The sequence below is a fragment of the Neovison vison genome, chromosome 2 (genome assembly GCF_020171115.1).
Source record: "Neovison vison isolate M4711 chromosome 2, ASM_NN_V1, whole genome shotgun sequence".
Taxonomy (NCBI): domain Eukaryota; kingdom Metazoa; phylum Chordata; class Mammalia; order Carnivora; family Mustelidae; genus Neogale; species Neogale vison.
The window spans coordinates 92,378,600-92,399,029 of NC_058092.1; the positions used below are offsets into that span (position 1 = coordinate 92,378,600).

The window sequence follows — 20,430 nt, forward strand, 5'->3', positions numbered from 1 at the left end:
AGCCCTGCATCGGACTCTCTGCACAGCGGGGAGCCTGCTTCCTCCTCTCTCTCTGCCTGCCTCTCTGCCAACTTGTGATCTCTCTCTCTGTGTTGAATGAATAAATAAAATCTTTAAAAAAAAAATAGAGGGGCGCCTGGGTGGCTCAGTGGGTTAAAGCCTCTGCCTTCGCCTCAGGTCATGATCCCAGGGTCCTGGAATCAAGCCCCGCACTGGGCTCTCTGCTCGGCAAGGAGCCTGCTTCACCTTCTCTCTCTGCCTGCCTCTCTGCCTACTTGTGATCTCTGTCTGTGAAATAAATAAATAAAAATATTAAAAAAAAAAATAGAGCCTGTCCCCAATAAATGACCCAGCACTGCCTGCTGAATGAAGAACTGTCCTTGGGAGACACTGAAGAATCTGCTGGTCCCCAAAGCAGATGATAATTCTAGGCAGTACAGATGATACTCTGTCACCTAGAAATACTCAATGTCCTGCCACCGGCAGTCTGTCAACTCACACAGTGGGTTAAGCACATCCATTACATTTATTAAACACAGACCAGGTATCTGGTGTCCATCCCATGGAAGCCACTGTTCCCTATGTGGGGCACTGGACAAGCCTCCAGCCTTTTATTAAAGGCAAGACTATAAAGAGAGAGAGCTGAGGAAATTCATCAAAGCACTAGAAAAAACTAAACCACCATCCAGCTGATGAAGATAAGGCTTTTGTATTAAAAAAAAAAAAGACTACATTCATAAAACCCTAAGCAACTGACCATTTTTTTCAAATTATGAAAATATTTTGGAAATATAGGAGTGATACAAAATATCCTTCAAATGCCTTGTAAAGATTCTAGATCACTGAGATTATGTACTTGTGCAATTTATGGCTCATACTCTTCATTCTTTGAGAATTTTAGTTCTTGGCCTGCTATTATTGCTTTCCATTACCACTCTAATGTTCATTTCTGGCAATCTTGTTATATGTGCAGGTGATCCTTCAATAGCCTGGCTTTTCAGTTCCTTGGCTCCCAGTAATCTTGCGTTTACACAATCTTGTGTTTGAAAAAATTTGAAGTAATTCTTTCTGAATGTTTTAGATATTTTAATGGCAGATAAACTTTTGGGGACACAGGCTGACTATGATGACATTTGAAACTAAGTTTATAAAACACTAAAAATTCTAGGAGCCCTTTAGTTAAACAAAAGAAAAAAAAGATTTCTTAACACCCCTAACAAATATGAAGATCTATTCTTTAACATTTAATATTTAATGCTACACCAAATTTAAAGAAGACTGAATTGTTTTGCAAGAGATTTCCTTTCATGGTAACGTAATTTCGTGATTCCCTGGAATTATGTTCTATTGCCACTCAACCACTATTTAGGTGCACAGCATACCATCTCTCTTTCAAACTTGCTTTTTTCACAGGGAAAATCGAAAGATGAGACCGGGGATTCCCTATGGTTGTTCTGACTGCAAAATGTCATGCCCATGTGTTTCCGAATGCATTAAGTCATGATTATATAGTTAAAAGCTAACAAAGGTAAAAAGAAAACCAAGAAACTATTCCAGCAGAAGTTACATAAATAATTATAGGAATCAGTCTTGCAAGGAATCACTGTCCTAATAAAACACTCGAAGTAACTCGAAACATAAGGCAAGTGGGAGCATACAGGTTGATGTGCTTCCTCTGCTTTCATTAAGTCCTCGTAGACTTCTCCACCTTCATCTTCCCCATAAACACAGTCATAGAGACCTTCTTCATCCTCCACATGCGTTTCACTGAAACAAAGGTATGATACCCAGGTCACTTTCTATCATGCAGTAAATGCAATACCTACCTACAGCCTAGTAGAAGATCCAGAGAGGAAATATAACGGGATTCACGAGAAGAATCAAAAGGCTTTACATTACAGCCTTCTCCTTCCTAATGAGAACAATGCCCAACAACAGAACCCACCAAGGATGGCAGCGACAGTTAACATTCACTGCTATTTGCTATGTGCACGCACAGAAATGATCACTCTGCATACACCATCTCAGGTAGTTGGCCCAGGCCCAGTGTTCACTGTGTTTTCAGGTAAGCATTATTATTTAATCCATTACAGAGATGAGGAAGTCGAGAGAACTAGAGAACTAAATGGTATTTATTTGACTTGCCCATGAAAACACAGCTAGTCCATGCCAGATCCAGATTTAAAACGGAGTCTGTCTTACGTTCTATGTGTTTCAGTCACTCTATCCTACTGCCCCCATTTTTCCTATTTTGAGGCCTCAGGTTAACCATCTGTATTAAGGGGTCTAACATGGCAAAGGCAGAGAAGTTGGAAAGGATCTCATAGTTTAAAAGGTGTCTTTTAAAAGCAACAGTTTCTGCAGGGTTATTACTGCTGATATCTGACACCATGGTTTTTCCAACCCTGCTCCTTCCCTCCCACTCAGAGGGTCTCCACAGGTCCCCTCTTCAGCCAGATTCTGCTATTATCTGTTTTGACTGTATTCTGTTTAAAGAAATGTCAGCATTTTTAAACACCATTTGAAATCTGCTGGGCTCCTGGTAGTTGAAAACCATCCCTATTTTTTAAAGTTCCCAGGAGAACATACACAGTGATGGACCAATGTACTTTTCCTAAACCCTTCATATAATATCATAAACCCATTCAGTCCAAGTAGAAAGAGCTGGTTCCACCTATCACATGTTCTGTTCCTATTCCTCAAGTCTCCCCTTTCAGTTCAAGACTTCTATAGACTCTATTACTAATAATCCCAAAGAATTGAGATTAATACATTTAGATATGTTAGAAAGAAGCATTAATATTTCTCAGAAAAAGAAATTCAACTCCTTCAATCCTGCCAGCCCTTATCATGTTTCTTGGGCCTGTGCAGATAGAATATGATAAATTGATATGCACAAAAATAAGAACACTGTAACTGTAAATGTCACTCTACAACGTGGATCATTTTTCAAAGTAGGTTCAATCACCGGGTTGTCTATGTTTGTCATGAAGGATTATTTGGGCCTTTGACAGGAATAAACTGTTTCAAACACCCAGAAGAAAGAAAGGTGCCTTTCGGGAGAGCGATCTGGTAGTAACAAACGTTTCAGAGAACTCTGCTCTGAGAAAAATTTGTCTTAGGGTTAGTTGTCCAACCATCCACTCACCCAGCAGACGTTTACGAAGGACCTACGGAGGCCCAGACATTTCAGTGCTAAGAATGCACAGACTAGAGAAGACCCGAGGACTCTCCTACAGTCAAGTGTAGAGCACAGGATGCCCACATGTAATTCTGGAAGTGCAACAGAGCAGATGAATGCAGATGTGGGAGCGAGGGGAAGAGTAACTCTGACTAAAGAAGTCAGGGAAGGGTTCACAACAGATACTACATGTGAACTGGGTCTCGGATATATTTATCAATTTATTCAATAGGTATTTGCTAACTGAATACTACCTATTATGTTCCAAGAGATATGGTTGCAGATGAGGCACCTCTGCTGTCAGAGGTGACACATACTCAGTGAATAAAGGGGGAAGAACATTCCAGACAAAGGATACCAAAACACGTGCAACGTGCAAAAGCAGAAGGTCTGAAGAGCCCAGCAACACCAAGAGTGGTGCCCCATTCAGGTAAATGAATGTGAGCCCCAGAGGGAAGAGCTAAAACCAACCTGTGAAACCAAGTCAGAATTAGGGAGAGGGAGGAAGGAGTGAAGAATGCCACTCGGCTTCCTACTCCGTAAAATTGGGTAGATGGCATGTCCTTAGGTAATTCCAGAATTTCCAAACTGAGGGGTTTAGACAGGCAATCCGACCAGAGAACAGGGTTGGGGTGGGGGAGTTGAACCAGTCTGAAAACTTTCTATGACACATCAAAGGAAAGCAAGGTTTGATGAGTCCATGAGGGAGCAGAAATAAGAAATGATGACGGAACAGGCTCTGCATCAGAAGGGATCCAATTCAACAAGAAGTGAGGCTGTGAAATCCACTTCCCTGCTACTCTTAATCCCAGCTCCACGGTCTTTGACCACTACCCCCATTCCAGGAAAAAACACCTCATCTTGCTTAAGTGTTGTTTTTGACTCTTTCCCATGAGGGTAGAGGCACATGTGATATGAATACATACAGATTTTTCTTTTACCCTTGTAGAAGGTATGACACCTAAAGCAAAGGCAACAAGATAAAAAATAAACAAGTGGGGCTGCATCAACAGCAAAAGAAACCAGTAACAAACTGAAAAGATAACCTTATGGAATGGGAAAAGATGTTTACAAATCATCTATCTGAAGAGGGGCTAGTATCCAAAATATATAAGAACTAGTACAATTAGTCTATATAAAGAACTTCTACAACTCATATAACCACCACAAAACAACCCCCATTTAAAAATGGGCAAAAGGGGGCACCTAGGTGGCTCAGTGGGTTAAAGCCTCTGCCTTCGGCTCAGGTTATGATCCCAGGGTCCTGGGATCAGGCCCCACATCAGGATCTCTGCTCAGCAGGGAGCCTGCTTCCCCCTCTCTCTCTGCCTGCCTCTCTGCCTACTTGTGATCTCTGTCTGTCAAATAAACAAATAAACAAAATCTTTAAAAGAATAAAAAAAATAAAAATGGGCAAAGGACCAGAGAAGATATATGAAGGGCCAACATATACATGAAAAGATGTTCAGCCTCACCATACATTAAGAAAATGCAACTTGAAACCACATGAGGCATCACCCTATGCCGGTTATAATGGCCATCATCAAAAGACAAGAGATAAATCTTAGAGAGTATGTGGAGAAAAGGGACCCTTCACACACTGTGGTGGGACTATATATGGGTACAGTCACTGTAGAAAATAATGGGGAAGTTCCTCAAAAAATTAAAAAGAGAGGGATGCCTGAGTGGCTCAGTTGGTTAAGCAGCTGCCTTCGGCTCGGGTCATAATCCCAGCGTCCTGGGATCGAGTCCCACAAAGGGCTCCTTGCTCGGCAGGGAAAGGAGCCCGCTTCTCCTTCTGCCTCTGCCTGCCATTCTGTCTGCCTGTGCTCGCACTCTCTCCCTCTCTCTCTCTGACAAATAAATAAATAAAATGTTTTTAAAAAATTAAAAAGAGAAATATCATATGATCCAGGAATTCCACTTCTGGGAATATATCCAAAAGAAACAAAAACACTAACTCAAAATGAAGTCTGCACCCTCATGTTCACAGCAGCATTATTTACAATAACCAAGACATGGACAAAACCTCAATGACCACCAATGGATGAATGCATGAAGAAGCTGAAGTGTGTGACACACACACACACACACACACACACACACACACACACAATGGGATATGATTCAGTATAAAAAAATGAGGAAATTGCACCAATTGCAATAACATGGATGGACCTTGAGGGCATTATGCTGAGTGAAATAAGACCAAGAAACACTGTGTGATCTGACTTACATGTGGAATCTAAAAAAATACAAAACAAAAACAAAACTCCAAAGAACAGAACAACAGCAACAAAAAAAAACCTCACTGCAAAAGAGATCAAACTGGAGGAGATCATAGATAGAGGAGACGGGTAGGGATAACTGGAGAAAGGTAGTTAAAAGGTAAAAACTTACATCAATCCAGTAAATAAGGACTAGGGATGGAATGTATGAGATGATGACCACAGCCAACACTGCTGCATGGTACACAAGAAAGTTGTTAAAACAGTAAATCTTAAGAGTTCTCACCATATGGAGAATTTTTTTTACCCTTTTCTTCTTTCTTTTCTTTTAATTGTATCTGTACCAGATGGACAGATATTAGCTGACCCTATTGTGGTAATTATTTCACAATATATGTAAATAAAACTATCATGTTGTACTCCTTAAACTTACACAAGGATATAGATCAATTATTTCTCAATAAAACTAGAAAAAAGTTTTGTTTGTTTGTTCAGATTTCACTTATTTATTTGACAGAGAGAGAGATCACAAGTAGACAGAGAGGCAGGCAGAGAGAGAGGAGGAAGCAGGCTCCCCGTTGAACAGAGAGCCCGATGCGGAGCTCAATCCCAGGACCCTGGGATCATAACCTGAGCTGAAGCTAGAGGCTTTAACCCACTGAGCCACCCAGGTGCCCCTGGAAAAAAGTTTTTAAAGAAGAACTGTATGAATGACACACATGCATGTGTGTATGTGTACACACACACACACACACACACAAGATTGGGCTAAAATTCTTTGAGTTTTGTTATTCAATCCCATACTAAGGCAGCTTTTCTTACTAGCAGTTTGGTCAAGAATTCCTGACCTGCATAAAATGAGCCGGGGCAGTTGGGGGGAAGCAGGAGGATGCCAGGGGAAGGATGACTGTGATTCTTCAAATGGTCAACAAATCAACAATAATCTTTATTACTTTTCCTGTGTCCAGGTCATCTATATATGGCCGTGAATAACACCCCAATAAAGGTAGAAAAAGCAGACACTGTGCAGCCTAGCCATCTCAGAACCTCTCTGCTACATTCTCTGTTTCTCTCCACACGAGAACAGAGTGATTCCCTCTGCAGTAGGGAGGGCAATATTGTTTCTAAGGGCTTTCCTTGGAGTGATTTCAATCCCAAAAGTCAGACTTAAAGATATGAGCCCACAGAGGGGCGCCTGGGTGGCTCAGTGGGTTAAAGCCTCTGCCTTCGGCTCAGGTCATGATCCCAGGGTCCTGGGATCGAGCCCCGCATCGGGCTCTCTGCTCAGCAGGGAGCCTGCTTCCTCCTCTCCCTCTGCCTGCTTCTCTGCCTACTTCTGATCTCTCAAATAAATAAATTAAAAAAAAAAATCTTTAAAAAAAAAGATATGAGCCCACAGAGATCATACCAAAGCTAAGACTGAAAACCAAAGGCGAGCACTTGTAGGAATAACACCACGTTTGGACCTTCCACCACGAGGTGGAGAGTTGAAGCAGACTGCATTTCCCAGACCCTGAGCTGGTGTCTCAGAGCAGCTGGCTCAGGAGCCCAGATTTTTCCAAACTTGGCTTGGGGTGCACATCCTCACAGGCTTTATCCTGACATCAACACAACAAGAGGAGGGGAGGCTACGAAAGTTAGTAGGTGTAAGTGACAATTGGTGGGGCTTAAAAAAAGAACATTATAATAGCTCTAGAAATAACATATTCCTTTTTAAAGATTTTATTTTATTTGAGAGACAAAGAGGGAGAGAGGGATTACAAGTAGGGGGAGGGGGAGAGAGAATCTCAAGCAGACTCCGTGCTGAGCATGGAGTCCAACATGGGGCTCGATCTTCCGACCCTGAGATCATGACCTGAACAGAAATCAAGAGTCAGATACTTAACCAGCTGAGTCACCCAGATGCCCCAAGAAATAATATGTTCTTCCTAATACTTCAGAGGAGTTGGTTATATTACCGGAAAATTATAGTCACTTTATGAAAACTACAGCCAATTCAGTGAGACAATCATCAATAATCTTGCTCACAATCAGTGAGTTCTTGGAAGTGTTAATAGGAGCTAAAAATCTATCCTTCATCCTCAGTTAAAACATCAAACTTCAAGGCCCATTCAAGTGCCACCTGTTCTGGGACAAGCTGCTGGCCTTCCTGTCAGCATTCTCCTCTGCCCTCCTATTGGAGGTTCTCATGGAGGGGGCAACTCAGGGTGTGTCCAGGGTTTCATGCAGTAAGGAAAGTCCCCAGCTCTGGAGTAAGAACTGTCAGGGTTCCAATCCGAAGACTAAAACTGGCTAGCTGTATGACTTCCAGTAAGTTTCTTAGCTTTCCATGATTCAGTTTTCTCCTTCATAAGTTGGGATCACAGGATCGACCTCATCATGTTGAAGTTAGGACATGAGATAATGCATGGAACATGGTTAACCCAGAAACAGGCACTCGACAAGTCCGTGTGAACTGAAAAGACAGCTCAGGCCTGAAGCAGAATGCCGGCAAACAGGAGAAGAGATGCTTGATGCAACTCTGCTTAATCATTCAGAAAACAAATGGTTGCTAAGGACCTACTACACACCAGATGCTGGGTAAAGTTCTGGGAGCACAGCCAAGAACAAGGTAAAGTCCCTGGCCTCACAAAGTTGACCTTCTAATGAGCAGATGGAGAATAAATGAAGCCAACAAAGAGGGTCTCGGGCAGAAATGAGTGCGTAAAGCTAGAGAGCAAGGTGAGGGGCTGGCAGCAATTTAGAGAGGGTAGTCAGGAAGGCCTCTCCATGGAGGGACATCTGAGCAAAGGCTGGAATGGTGAGGGGTCAGCCATAAAGGCAGAATGAGCAAAGTTCCTACAGCAAAGAACAAGCCCAGAGTGCTGGTGCACTGGGATGGATGAATAGAAGAAATTCCACAGAACCTGCATCCCTTTTGGAGCATAATCTATTTCTTACTATAATTCTTTGCAAACATGCCTGATCTTTGCCATCAGTTCCTTGAGGGGTGGGGATCATTTTTCATATTTATTTGTAATCTGCACAAGTCAGTCAATCAGCAGAAGATAATCAGGTGCAAGGCCTTTTGCCTCTCCTGACTACTAAATAATAAAGCCCAGAAGGAGTCTCTGCGCAGAACAAACACCATCTAATGAAACTCCCCGAAGAACTCCAGCCCACACTCATCTCGCCTTCCCTTGAATTTACAAAGCACGCACTATCTGCTCTAGAGCTCCAGAAGCAGATCTTGTTTCTTCATCACTGTTCCCTTCATGTTCTAATTCCAGTTTCACCCACCACCTCGAATATGCCTTTGAGAAACTTCCAAATTATATTTCATTGCAATCTGTTCCTTGACTCGTCAAAGGGACTGGCACGGCATGGGGCACACAACAGGAACTAAAAGCCCAACGAGGTCCATTTTCTTGTGAAGCTTTCCATCACTAGTTTGAGGTTAATTCTTACGTGTCTTAATCATTAAATCTTTTTACCGCTTCGGAAAACTATCTTATCAGCCCTGGTTAAAACCCACAAGGGATGCAAACATCGGTGGTCGTTTAACTTAGCTGAAGATACCCAACATACTCTATCAAATCAGGAAGGCCTTTGTAGATGTCTTCATCACTAATGCTCTCTTCAGTTGGGAAGGGCCTGGAAGAGAGGGAGAAAAAAAAAAAAAAAACACAAACAAACACAAGAAAGATGAGTAAGCAGCCAGGAGGCTGGGCATTGAGCTCTCACTGAATGCAGAGCCCAGCTGGCTGCCACAGTGGTCAGATCAGTCATCACATTTAACAAACCGCCTGGGCTTCTCCCAAAGTGCCCATCCTGTGGTGGTGCATGGGGTCCCCTGGGGACATTGTGGCACCTGCTACTCCAAATTAGCTGTAGCAATTACCAGTGGTCGCCACTGTCACCTGAGCAGCTGTGGACAGGCCACACGTGCCGCTTTCTGCAGGCTCTGCAGCTCCCCAGCTCAGAAAGCTGGCAGCCACCCCAGCGCCTCTGCCTTCAGCACGGTCTCTCTCCACTTAGGGAATCTGATCTGACCGACAAATGTTTGGTACCAATCATCCCTGCATGACTCAGCCCACTAATAGAGATAAAAATTATTAGAAGATCAAAATATCCGCACCCTTCACCTATGATTATTGATTCTGACAGACTATTCTACTGGGACTTCAAGTTATTTAAGTCATATTTTTTTATTTTCACTTATTGGACAAATGAGTAAACCCTAGGCCTTAGGGAGAGTAGGAAGTTTTCTTTGTTCCCTATTAAAAGAAAAGCAGTTTAGTGTATCCCCGATTTCTAGCCATTGAATTTTTTGCCTAATGTACTATGCACTATTTTCATAACCCCAGCATAACGCCCTAAATGCATATATAACACAACCATAATTATACTATTGTGCCAGAAGTTTTACTTTCTTTATATGCAGGCAGGATGTCATGTATCATAAAAATAAAAATAAGAGGGTCAAAATAATAAATGAGAGCTAGTAATTGCTAAAAAATTATATTTGATACACTGAAAAATGTATTTTCATATTAATTTATGAATTGAGTACTTAAGACATTTAAAGAACTTACGTTTTTCAAATAAATTAAAATGTGTGAGAAATGCCAGAGTTTCAAAATCTTTTTTTTTTTTCTTAAATAAATTCAGGCACATTTGATTATGCTTTTTATGCTTTTATACCAATGTAAGTCCATTATAGAAATATTTGGAAATATAGAGAAGAATAATTTAAAAAGGAAAAGAAAACCTTCTAATGTATATCCTTTCAGAACCAAAAATACATAAATACATAAAAATAGAATCAGGCTATTTCAAAATCTGCTGTTTATATATAACTATATATGTGTGTGTGTGTGTATACACATATATATTAATATGGAAATATTATATATTCCATATATTAATATGGAAAGATGAATCGCATAGAGCAAATTATAAGGTGCTGAACACGTATCCAGCCTAGAGATGACTTTTGTAGAAAGATGCCAAATTCATAGCCCATTTCCAAGAACCGGTCTGCAGAGTATCCTTCCTGGGGTCACTGTGTTTTGTATCCAGGGAATGGGCTGCCTGGCCACTGCCAATCAGTCTTCTTAAGAAGTGCTTATATCTTCTCCCTGAAAATCTGAATGTGAGCTGGACACAGGAACAACAGAGGGAGAGACATAGCACCACAGAACCCCAGAATGGCTGGAGACTAAAGTGTGGAGCTCTGAGGAAACAAGATAAAAAATGATATCCATTCAATTTCCAAGCAGCCCTGCTGGTTGGCTATTGAAACTGTTTCTCTGTATTTCAATAATACAAACTTCTGACTGATCTAACTTGAGTATGTAGTATTTTAAACAAGGAAAGCCCAACATGACATACCTGTCTGCATTTATTTCCATGCTTACTGACTGCATAATACTCCATGGCATGGAGAGGTCATAATTCATTTAGCCAATTTACTTTCAAGTTTTTCATTTAGTACCAATCCTTCAACTCACATCCTTGTACACATACCATTTTATACTTGTCTGATTACTTTTTAAACTCCTAGCTAAAGTTGTGAGTTATTTTTATGGACTATAGGAAGTAAATGTACTACAGTAACTTGTCAGGTATTTATTTACTTAAGCATTTGTGGGCTTTTTTGATGAATCATATGTAATGAAATGTTGAAGGAAGTTAAGAAAACAAACTGTTAAACAAACAAACAAACCGTTATCTTATCGGTAACAGTCAGCCGTGAGTTGAGAATGTTTAACCAATGGGTATTATTCAACTTTACAACTAAGTTCTTAGTTGCTCAATTATTTCAAATGTATATTAGGCACTTACACATCAGGCATTGTACATGTGTGAACGAGGCATGGTTTCTGCATGCAAAGTGCTTTACAAACAGTAACCATTCCATTAATAACTATTACAATGAAGGAATAGAACACATGAATAACAGAGAAACAAGCTTACCTGATTCCTGTGGCCAGTGCTATAGGTGTGCGAGAAAGTCGTGATAGTGTTTCTATAACCTGAGAAAAAAGGAAAAGTGTTAACTGGACATGTATTTCAGAAAAGACAAGAATTTTTTTAATAGTCTTACAATCTAGTATTAACAATGGCAGGAGAAACCTAAATTTGCAGACACCAACTAAGTACAGAAGGGGAAGGACTATTTCTGAAAATTTTAAACACCTGGATTATAATTGTATCCTTTAACTTTGAAACCCTAAGCAGATTACTAAGCATCTAGTTTGCCATTTCTTTATCATTAAAGCAAGGGGTTAGGGTAATGCTAAAGGTCTTGTACCTCCAATTCTACAGAATCAGAAAGGTCTTGTAAAGCTGCACTATCCAAAACGGTAACCACTGGCCAAACAAGGCTATTTAAAATTTACAGAACAAAAAATTAAATTTCTTAGTTGTACTAGCAACATTTCAACTGCTCAGTAGCCATCCGTGGATGCTGTATTGCGCTACCCAGACCTCAAACATCTTCATCATCACAGAGAGTCCTACTGGGCAGCACTGATGAATAGCTAAGTGGTTTAGAATGTGGACTCTCGAGAGCTAGACCACAGTTCAAATCCTAGCTTTGCCTGTCTTCAGCCATCCAACCTCAAGGAAACTATTTTAGTTCCCTGGGCTTCGGTTTTCTCATCTGGATACTGCCTATCATCATAGTGAGCTTCTTTGTAATCATTAATTATAGGAATTAAAAAGCTAATACGTGAAAAGTATTTAAATGATAGCTATCCTTTATAATTGCCAACTTTAAGAAAACTACATTATTGTAATTCTGAGTATTTGCGAAAAAAGAGTTTCCTAAACCCTTGATCATTTGTACATATTTTAAAGAATCCTTATGAAGACTTCCCTACCTATGTCCTGCTATAGTTTTCTTTATTTTTTTTCCAATTTATTTATTTTCAGAAAAACAGTATTCATTATTTTTTCACCACACCCAGTGCTCCATGCAAGCTGTGCCCTCTATAATACCCACCACCTGGTATATAGTTTTCACTTTAGAATCTAGAGATTTTACCCTTCCTTACCACTTTTACAACTAAGATCATCTCTCTCAAAGACTTAGCAAGGAACTCAAAGAGCTAAAATGCACTTTTCCCATGAAGCCTGTTTCTACGGTAACAGGTATGATTTGTCTTAACTCCCAAAACTAAACAAAACTTAAAAAGGTTCTTCTATAAGGACTATTCAAAATGAGGGGAAAAAGAAAAAAGGCAAAAATTTCAGAGCTTAGGTAATCTAATTTCTCAGTTCAAATATGGAAACCTAATAGCAAGGTCTCCAGCACTCCACAGAAGTCGCATACGAGCATTAGCCACACACATACCTATCTCTTGCCCACTTCAGGAGGTAGTACATTGCTTAGTTATAAACATACAACTTTAGAGAAAGAATGTCTGGTTGAGCCTTGGCTCTTCAACTCACCTTTACTAGCCTCTATAAAATGTCAATACCAAAAACTATCTATCAGCCTCATAGAGTTTGCTGAAAAAATTAAATGAGATAATACTTATCAAATGCTTAGCACAATAAATGTAAACTTTTATTATATAATACTATCATTATACAAAGCAAATAAAATAAAATTTAATTGAAAGACTATGCAGTTTCTTCCTGGTTTCACTTTGTTGAACATTTGATATGAAAGCAAAACACAACCACCTAGATAAAACTGGGTACCAATTAATTTCCCATAATAAAGATAAAAGTATCTTCAGTCTAATTAGATCACGAATGAATAAATAATAAGTTTATCAAAATAAACTGATTCAAAATAAAAATAACCATATGCTAAAAATTCTAAAATTATGCGTTACTGAAACATCTAGCTTTCGGAAGATTCTGGAATAATCCGCAGAGTAGTATTTAGACTCATGAATTAATGGCACTGTTAAATTTCAGCATCAGCCTTATCCTAATGTGCCCTGTTTTCAAGCTGTGAGGTGAAATCTGTTTCTGATTTTATTTTATACAATCTACCATTGCCATTACTAAGAAGAAAAATAACAATAACATTAGTATCATATATGTTGCTACTATGATGTATTTTACTACAGCTATTTTATGCCCTAATATAAATGCATTTTATTCCTGGGGATATTGTCTATAATAACTATGATGATCTAAAAATAAGAATGTATCTTATGTTCCTTTTCCCACCAATAATCAGAATTATTCACACAACCCATTTCCACCCATAAGACTGCTGTTTGCATTTTTGCACAATTGTCCACCAGAGGGAGCCAGAAGATAGTATATCACTTTAGTCCTACATTAAATGTGTCTACAAAGTACAAACATTTCTAAAAAATCAACAAGATGAAACCAACTCCTATTATCTATTTAAAACTATTACTTATCACCATTCAGTAATAGAAAAATAATGAAGGTGAGAAGGAAGGAAGAATAACACACAGCATGTCTTAAAGTGACTCTTAGGATCATCTCTCAGTTTTGCGTCTATCTGATTGTACATCAAGTCCATTCATTAACTCCAAGTTTAGCCAAAGCAAATAAGACTGTTTGGTCAATGTAGTGTTTTTAGAACAGTGTGTATTCCATAAAGGTGGAGCATATCCGGATTTGGAATAGACAAGTACACAAATTAATGCCAGATTCTCCAGACATGAGAAACATGTATTCAAAAGTATTCACAAAAGAAAATATCCCCAAGGACATTAAAAAGACTCTTTTCCCTGAAATGTATTAATTTCTAAATTGTTACCTCAAAAAAATATGAAATTAGAGACATGAACTCTTATAAAGGGGTAACTAGTCAAAACATTTGCAAGTTAATGGGCTAACAACCAACTACTAAATCCACATCACGGTTTTTTTTCTTGACCTACATCTACCCCTTGCTTAATAAGCAGCAACATTTGTAAAGAAATGAAAATATTTCCAGATAACCTAAATAACAGTTACCATGGGAAGAAGGTGGAAGAGATAAGTAGGGCTCTTGTGGGCTTGCTTTTTAGAAGAGGGGGATTAGATCCCAGAATCTATGAAAGACCATTGACGAAGCTTAAAAAGAAAGATAACCAGGTCAAACTCTATTTTTAGATCACTCAGCCCAGTGAAGGACAGACAGGCTTAGGAGACACGGGGTATAGACAAGGGGCCAGGAGACCTATGGGGGTAGTTTTCTTAATCGTCCAGATGAGAATAGAAGTCTAAGCCAGCAGCAGTAGAGACAGAGGAGAAGTGGAAATGTGAGAAGTATTCAGGCATAGTGGCTGATGCACTGTGATGGCAAGTGAAGAACAACCCAGGACAATCTGGGCAAACTTTTAAATAAAGCACGGAGATGGCCAGCTCCAGAGCTGCCTACTGGGATACTCCTGAGCAAGACGCTCTCAATCTCTCTGTGTCCCTCTCTATGGCTGACCACATACATCCTGAATTTGAACAGGCCATTTCCTCCACCAGAGCCTTCTTGGACATCTCCCAATCTAGTCTGGGTTCTTTGTGTTCCTGTAGGACTTAACTCTGCCCTAGTAACATCACCTTATTTAAAAATTGATTTGCTATTTAAAATTCCTGAAAAGGACTCATGTTTATTTTGTCAAATTGAAACAACATGGTAATACACACACATTGTTCCCTCCATACACACACCTTCTGCCTAAAGGAGAACAGAGCTAAAAATCTGGTGTGCAACCCAGAGGCAGCCCAGAGACCTGGTATTACCCAGGCACCCGATAAGCAGCCTAATTCTAAACTCAACCAGATGGTGACTATCAGACTAACAATATATTTTACCTGAAGTCTCCTAGGAAATCAACAGAATTCATTATCTTAATTTTCTTTGCAATTCTAATTTCACACAGTAAATTACCCCATTAAGATACACTGCAGCTTAGTGTCATTTCCAGCAGCACATTTGAGATCCTTCCTAAAACACCTGGTTGTTGCTTTGAACACTATAGAATATTGCTGGAAAATGTCCCCAGCACTTCCCCTATGGACAAAGCAAAGGATTATAGCCAGATAAGATGTACAAAACAATATTTCTGTATCAAGAAAATTATGAATCAGAAAAAATGAACTTGCATTGTTCAAGAGAGTAGAGTATCTATACAGATTAAATGGGTCTAAATTATATGTAGTTCGTATGGGCCTTAATGATGATCATAAAAGAATTATTCTGTATTTATTGTTTCAAAATTTCAAAAGTAAAGCCCTACAGTGGGGGAGAAAAAAAAGAACCTCCCTTTACGAAAATCATATACTGGACTGGTTAGGAGCATAAGCTTAAGACTCAGATTTTCTGGGTTCAAATCTCAGCTCCTCCTCTCACTAGTTAGGTAAGCATTGGTGTTAAATAGATGCTCTTTGTAAGAGGTCCTTTACCCCTGTATCTTTATCTATAAAATGCATATAAAAGAATGTCCCATACTTCTGCTCTTTCCTAATGCCATTGTGGTCACCATCTTCATTGATAAAATAAGATTTTGTCTTTGCAAAGCACTTCAGAAAGTAAAATGTGAGATGTCTACTTCAAGTTAGCACCAGATAGAAAACAAAGCTTTCTAATGACTATGCATACACCTAATAAGTTAGGTTGTATCTCTATTCAAGCACATGATGGCCAGTGTTTGCTAATACTTGTCAAGAGTCACTAAGCTTATCCATTTATTACATTATGTTTAAAAAAATGAGAGCTGTGGATGGTAAACATTTGCCTTCATTCATTTTCTGTTCTGTTATTTTCCATGTAAATATTCAGAAATAAAACTCCTGTTATACAAATGTATTTCTAAGAGCCCAGAAACAATCACACTTGAACTTTCTAAAGCAAATGTTAAAAAAAAAAAAAGAAGAAAGAAAGCCCCATGTTGAGTCAACTTATGGAGATAACACATAATAATCATAATCTATACATATAGAATTTTAAAAACTCTAAGAAGTGACAGTGCAAAAGAATGAGCTCAAAGAAGCTTTAGCATACATCTCCCCACAAACTCCATCACCTCCACACCCTCACTGCTTTGAATAAATACAAAAATCCATGTAAGTTGACTGTCATTTAAAAGCAATCTCAAAAGAAGTCCTTTAGCTAAACCTCACACCCATTGTTAAGGTACCTCTCCCAATTCCATATACAGAAATCTTAAAGCCACCGCATTTTATTCAGTGGTTCTTATTTTAAGCCATAGTCCTTTTGAAAGCCTCAAGGAAGGGAAATTATATATGTATATGTATGTGTTCATGTATATGTGTATGTATATACATAATATACATAATTCTGCATTTCATCTCGAGAAATCCAGGGAACTCTTGAAGACCATTCATGGATTTCCTAGATTCCTATTCAATCTCATTTTGCCTACAAGGAAGCCAAGGTCCAGCAAAAGTAACTAGCGTGCTCAGGTCAAAGAACCAATAGCAGAACTGGTGTCATAAACTAGGTCCCCTCTCTTCTGTCCAGATTGCTACTCTTCCTACTTCCCCACCCTGTGTCTAAATCTCCTACATTGACTTGGTGAACATCTACTGAACACTCACTATGGGCTAGATATTCCGGATACACTACACATGTCGAAGATAACAAAAATGGAGATGATGCACTTCCTCCTCTCAAAAAACCCACTACCACACAGGTAGTAAGCAAAAACACAGACCTGGTATTACAAAGCACAGCCCCAGCCCAGAAGAGAGTCAGACCAGCTGTTCCCCTCAACCTGAGGGACAGACACGGACGGCTCCAAGGCTTTTTAGAAGAGATGACCCCGGAATACGTCTTGAGAGGCAATCAGGAGTCTCCCTGACTCTTCATCCGCAGGTTAGTAGAGGTCTGATGGATGAGAATTACCACCCCCTAAGCCACTCATCTCTGTCCTCGCCTGCTCCACTGAGAACACTTCCCTGTTCTGAGCAGATTCATTTGCACGTTACTGTCTGAGCAGCTTTTTATAGTTGCCATTTCCTGATTAATATTTTTCTTACAACGGGTATTTTGCAGGTTCCAGGAGATGATGTCATTAAGCAAATTTTTTCTAGACCAAACGGACCTACACTTGTTTCCTGATCCATCTCCACACCACCCTGATCTTGTCTCTGCGCTCTGTGCCTCTCAGACCTCACACGGAGCATTTTTCCTTCAAACCTGCTTCTCCTCTTTTTGCCCAGTGAGCCCACAGTCTCACTCCTCTCCCTTATCTGGCCAGACACGAGGAACACGTTCCAGATTTGGACTTCTCAGTCACACCACACATCTAAGTCCTGTCACCTCCTCCTTTTACATCTCTCTGGGATCAAACTCCTCCTTTCTTCCCTATTTCTGGCTTAGCACAAGCTTTCTCTATTTCTTACCTCGATTACTAGATCTGCCTTCCAATCTGTCTCCATGTTGCCAGGTCCACACCCCGGGAAACCCATCTTCTACTTGGCTATCATAGAGGCTGCGTGACAATTCACAACTGTCACATCCCTCACACAGCGACCATCTCTATGTCCTCCTTAAAATTCTTAACTATTACCCCCATGAAGAGATTGAAGTTACCAGCACACGTGCGAGTCTTCAGTAGATCTGACCCACTCCCTGTTCCCACTTCCAGCCTCCTCCTCCACTCCCCACACCTCCACGTCCAGCCCTGCCCAACCTCGTGGCCTGCTGTGCTCCAGAGGGATTCTGGAACCACTCACATAAACTCTACCAGAGCAGAAAATTCCTATTACTACAATTTACAGATGGCGTCAAAATAAAAATATTTATACTAAAGAGCAGGCAGGAAAAAAAGGTGAACCAGAACGAGCATTGTTCATTTTCTCACACCAAGCAAAAGGGGTTGTAAGGAACTTTTCATAGACACTCTTTGAACCATCTCCTGAGTCCAAGTACCAGAGATGAAACCTGGGGTTCATCAGTGCAGAGTTAGCTGTCCAGAGCACAGTATTTAGTTAGAACTCAGAATACATATAGATAGTCAAAGCTTCTCTGAAGTATATACAGGTGTGTTAGGGTATGTTGAAGTTAACAGGCAATTAGTAAAGAATTCAATTGTTTATACACAGCTTTCAAAGAAAGCCTTCAGGGGCGCCTGGGTGGCTCAGTGGGTTAAAGCCTCTGCTTTCGGCTCAGGTCATGATCCCAAGGTCCTGGGATGGAGCCCCACATCTGGCTCTCTGCTCAGCAGGGAGCCTGCTTCCTCCTCTCTCTCTGCCTACTTGTGATCTCTGTCTGTCAAATAAATAAATAAAATCTTTAAAAAAAAAAAAAAACAAAAAAAAACAAAGAAAGCCTTCAGTTTTGAAAATGTGACCGTATTTGGAAACGATTCCCTATCTTTATGCAGAGCAGAAATGTAATCTACAAAGACTATGGGGCCATTTTAATGTTCACTACCAAGCACAGGACGTGGACGGTGGGCCCTGTAGGTATACATGCATTACTCTCCATCCCATCTCAGTAAGGACTCTAGCAGAGCAGCTGTGTCTTGCCAGCTCCCTGGGAGACCTTGCTGCATTCACAGAACTCACTTTAAACAGACACATCCTACGTGTTAGCATCAGGACAGAGGAGAAGTTGTTGGCATGATCTGAAATACGCAGGGGAGTTCTATGTGACTTCAGGGACTTAGAAAATGGAATGAATTTTCAAAGCTGCCCACAAATCCTAGAGCTGCGTCAAAGTCAACACGTTTTCCACACCTCGTGCATGTACAAAGTCATGCAACTCTCCTGCAAATGTCTCCACTGCCCCAATGCTGCCCACAGGCTATTACCACTTGAGTCCAGGAACAGAAAAGCAATGCCAGAATGACAGGCTCTCACAGTGGAGAAGAACACATTCCTTGCACCAACCTGGAAATGCCCTATTTTCAGTCCCAGCCCAGAACTGCTCACAGACAATAATGATGTGTCTGCAAGTTATTCTCATATTTCAAATCACCAAAGAAAAATTACACCTCTGCCTATGAGACTGGGAGAATGACATGACAATCCCCACACATCTCTTTGTTCTGGATGGTCTGGTAACAATGGTCATTTCATACTTCTTGGAAGTTCATGTGCTTGAACAATTAAAAAGCAGGTAAATTATTTCTTCATCACATAAGAAATCAAGTTTCTAGAACAAGCACTGACTAATAGAAACATGGGAACAACATACTCAACTCAAATTCTAAGAAGCCACATTAGAAAAAAGGAGGTGAAATTAATTTTGATCATATGTTTTATTTAGTTCACTATATCTGTGATTTATCATTTTACAATGTAATCAAAATAGAAATCAAAACATTTTATAATTTTTTTAAGTACTAAATCTTTAAAATCTGGTGTGTGCTTTCCAAATATAGCTCCCCTAGGCACATTTCACATACTCTATAGCCACAGGTGGTTAAGGGCTACAAGAGGGGATGGCAGAAGTCTGGACAGAGCACTTCGGCACTCAGGGTATGGCAGAAAACAGATCCATTGTGAAGGGAAGACTGCACCAAACCCCTCATTTTACAAATGGAGGTGGAATTTTAAGAGGGACATGGTACCGAAGGACCTCACAACTTCATGTGGCCAAAGAGCCAGTGCCTATACTTATAGATGCTCATGGCCCTTTCTAGTGGAAGCAGAAGCTGGAGAGACCCCAAAATGGAGTAGTGAGCCCTTGTGGAGAGGAAAAAACCACTACACACACAGGCCTTTTCCACTTTACATACCCCCACTGTCTACACACATCAATTAGGTGACTCTTCTCTCCATCTGATGGCCACCCATAAGGACATTGATCCCCTCACAGGCCCGTCTTGGCCCTGAGGACACTCACTGGATGAGTGTGAAATGGGCTGCAGAGGCAAGCTGGAGGCAGACAGCTTCGAGTGCCTGTCTAGGGAGTTTGCCTTTATTATTTGCATGGGGAGCCGGCAAAGGGCTGAGAGCTGGAGGTTGAACTATCGAGAAACAGTGCATTAAGAATACTAACCTTGGCTGCATAAAATAGCTCGGAGGAAGGAGCCTAAACCTAGGAAGTCTTCTGAACAAGAGCCTTGCCACGAATGGATTTCAGGGGGA

The 20,430-nt window shown here is 40.3% G+C and overlaps 1 protein-coding gene across 1 annotated transcript in view; it reads right to left on the reverse strand.

Moving 5' to 3' along the window:
- The window catches only part of VAV3 (vav guanine nucleotide exchange factor 3), a 364,578-nt gene that overhangs the window by 188,228 nt on the left and 155,920 nt on the right, over positions 1-20,430 (reverse strand). Inside the window, exons 3-5 of the mRNA XM_044238799.1 lie at positions 11,368-11,426; positions 8,977-9,042; positions 1,659-1,767 (exon numbers count right to left, since the gene is read on the reverse strand). Coding sequence (XP_044094734.1) covers positions 1,659-1,767; positions 8,977-9,042; positions 11,368-11,426 — 234 coding nt within the window. The remainder of the gene's footprint in view (positions 1-1,658; positions 1,768-8,976; positions 9,043-11,367; positions 11,427-20,430) is intronic.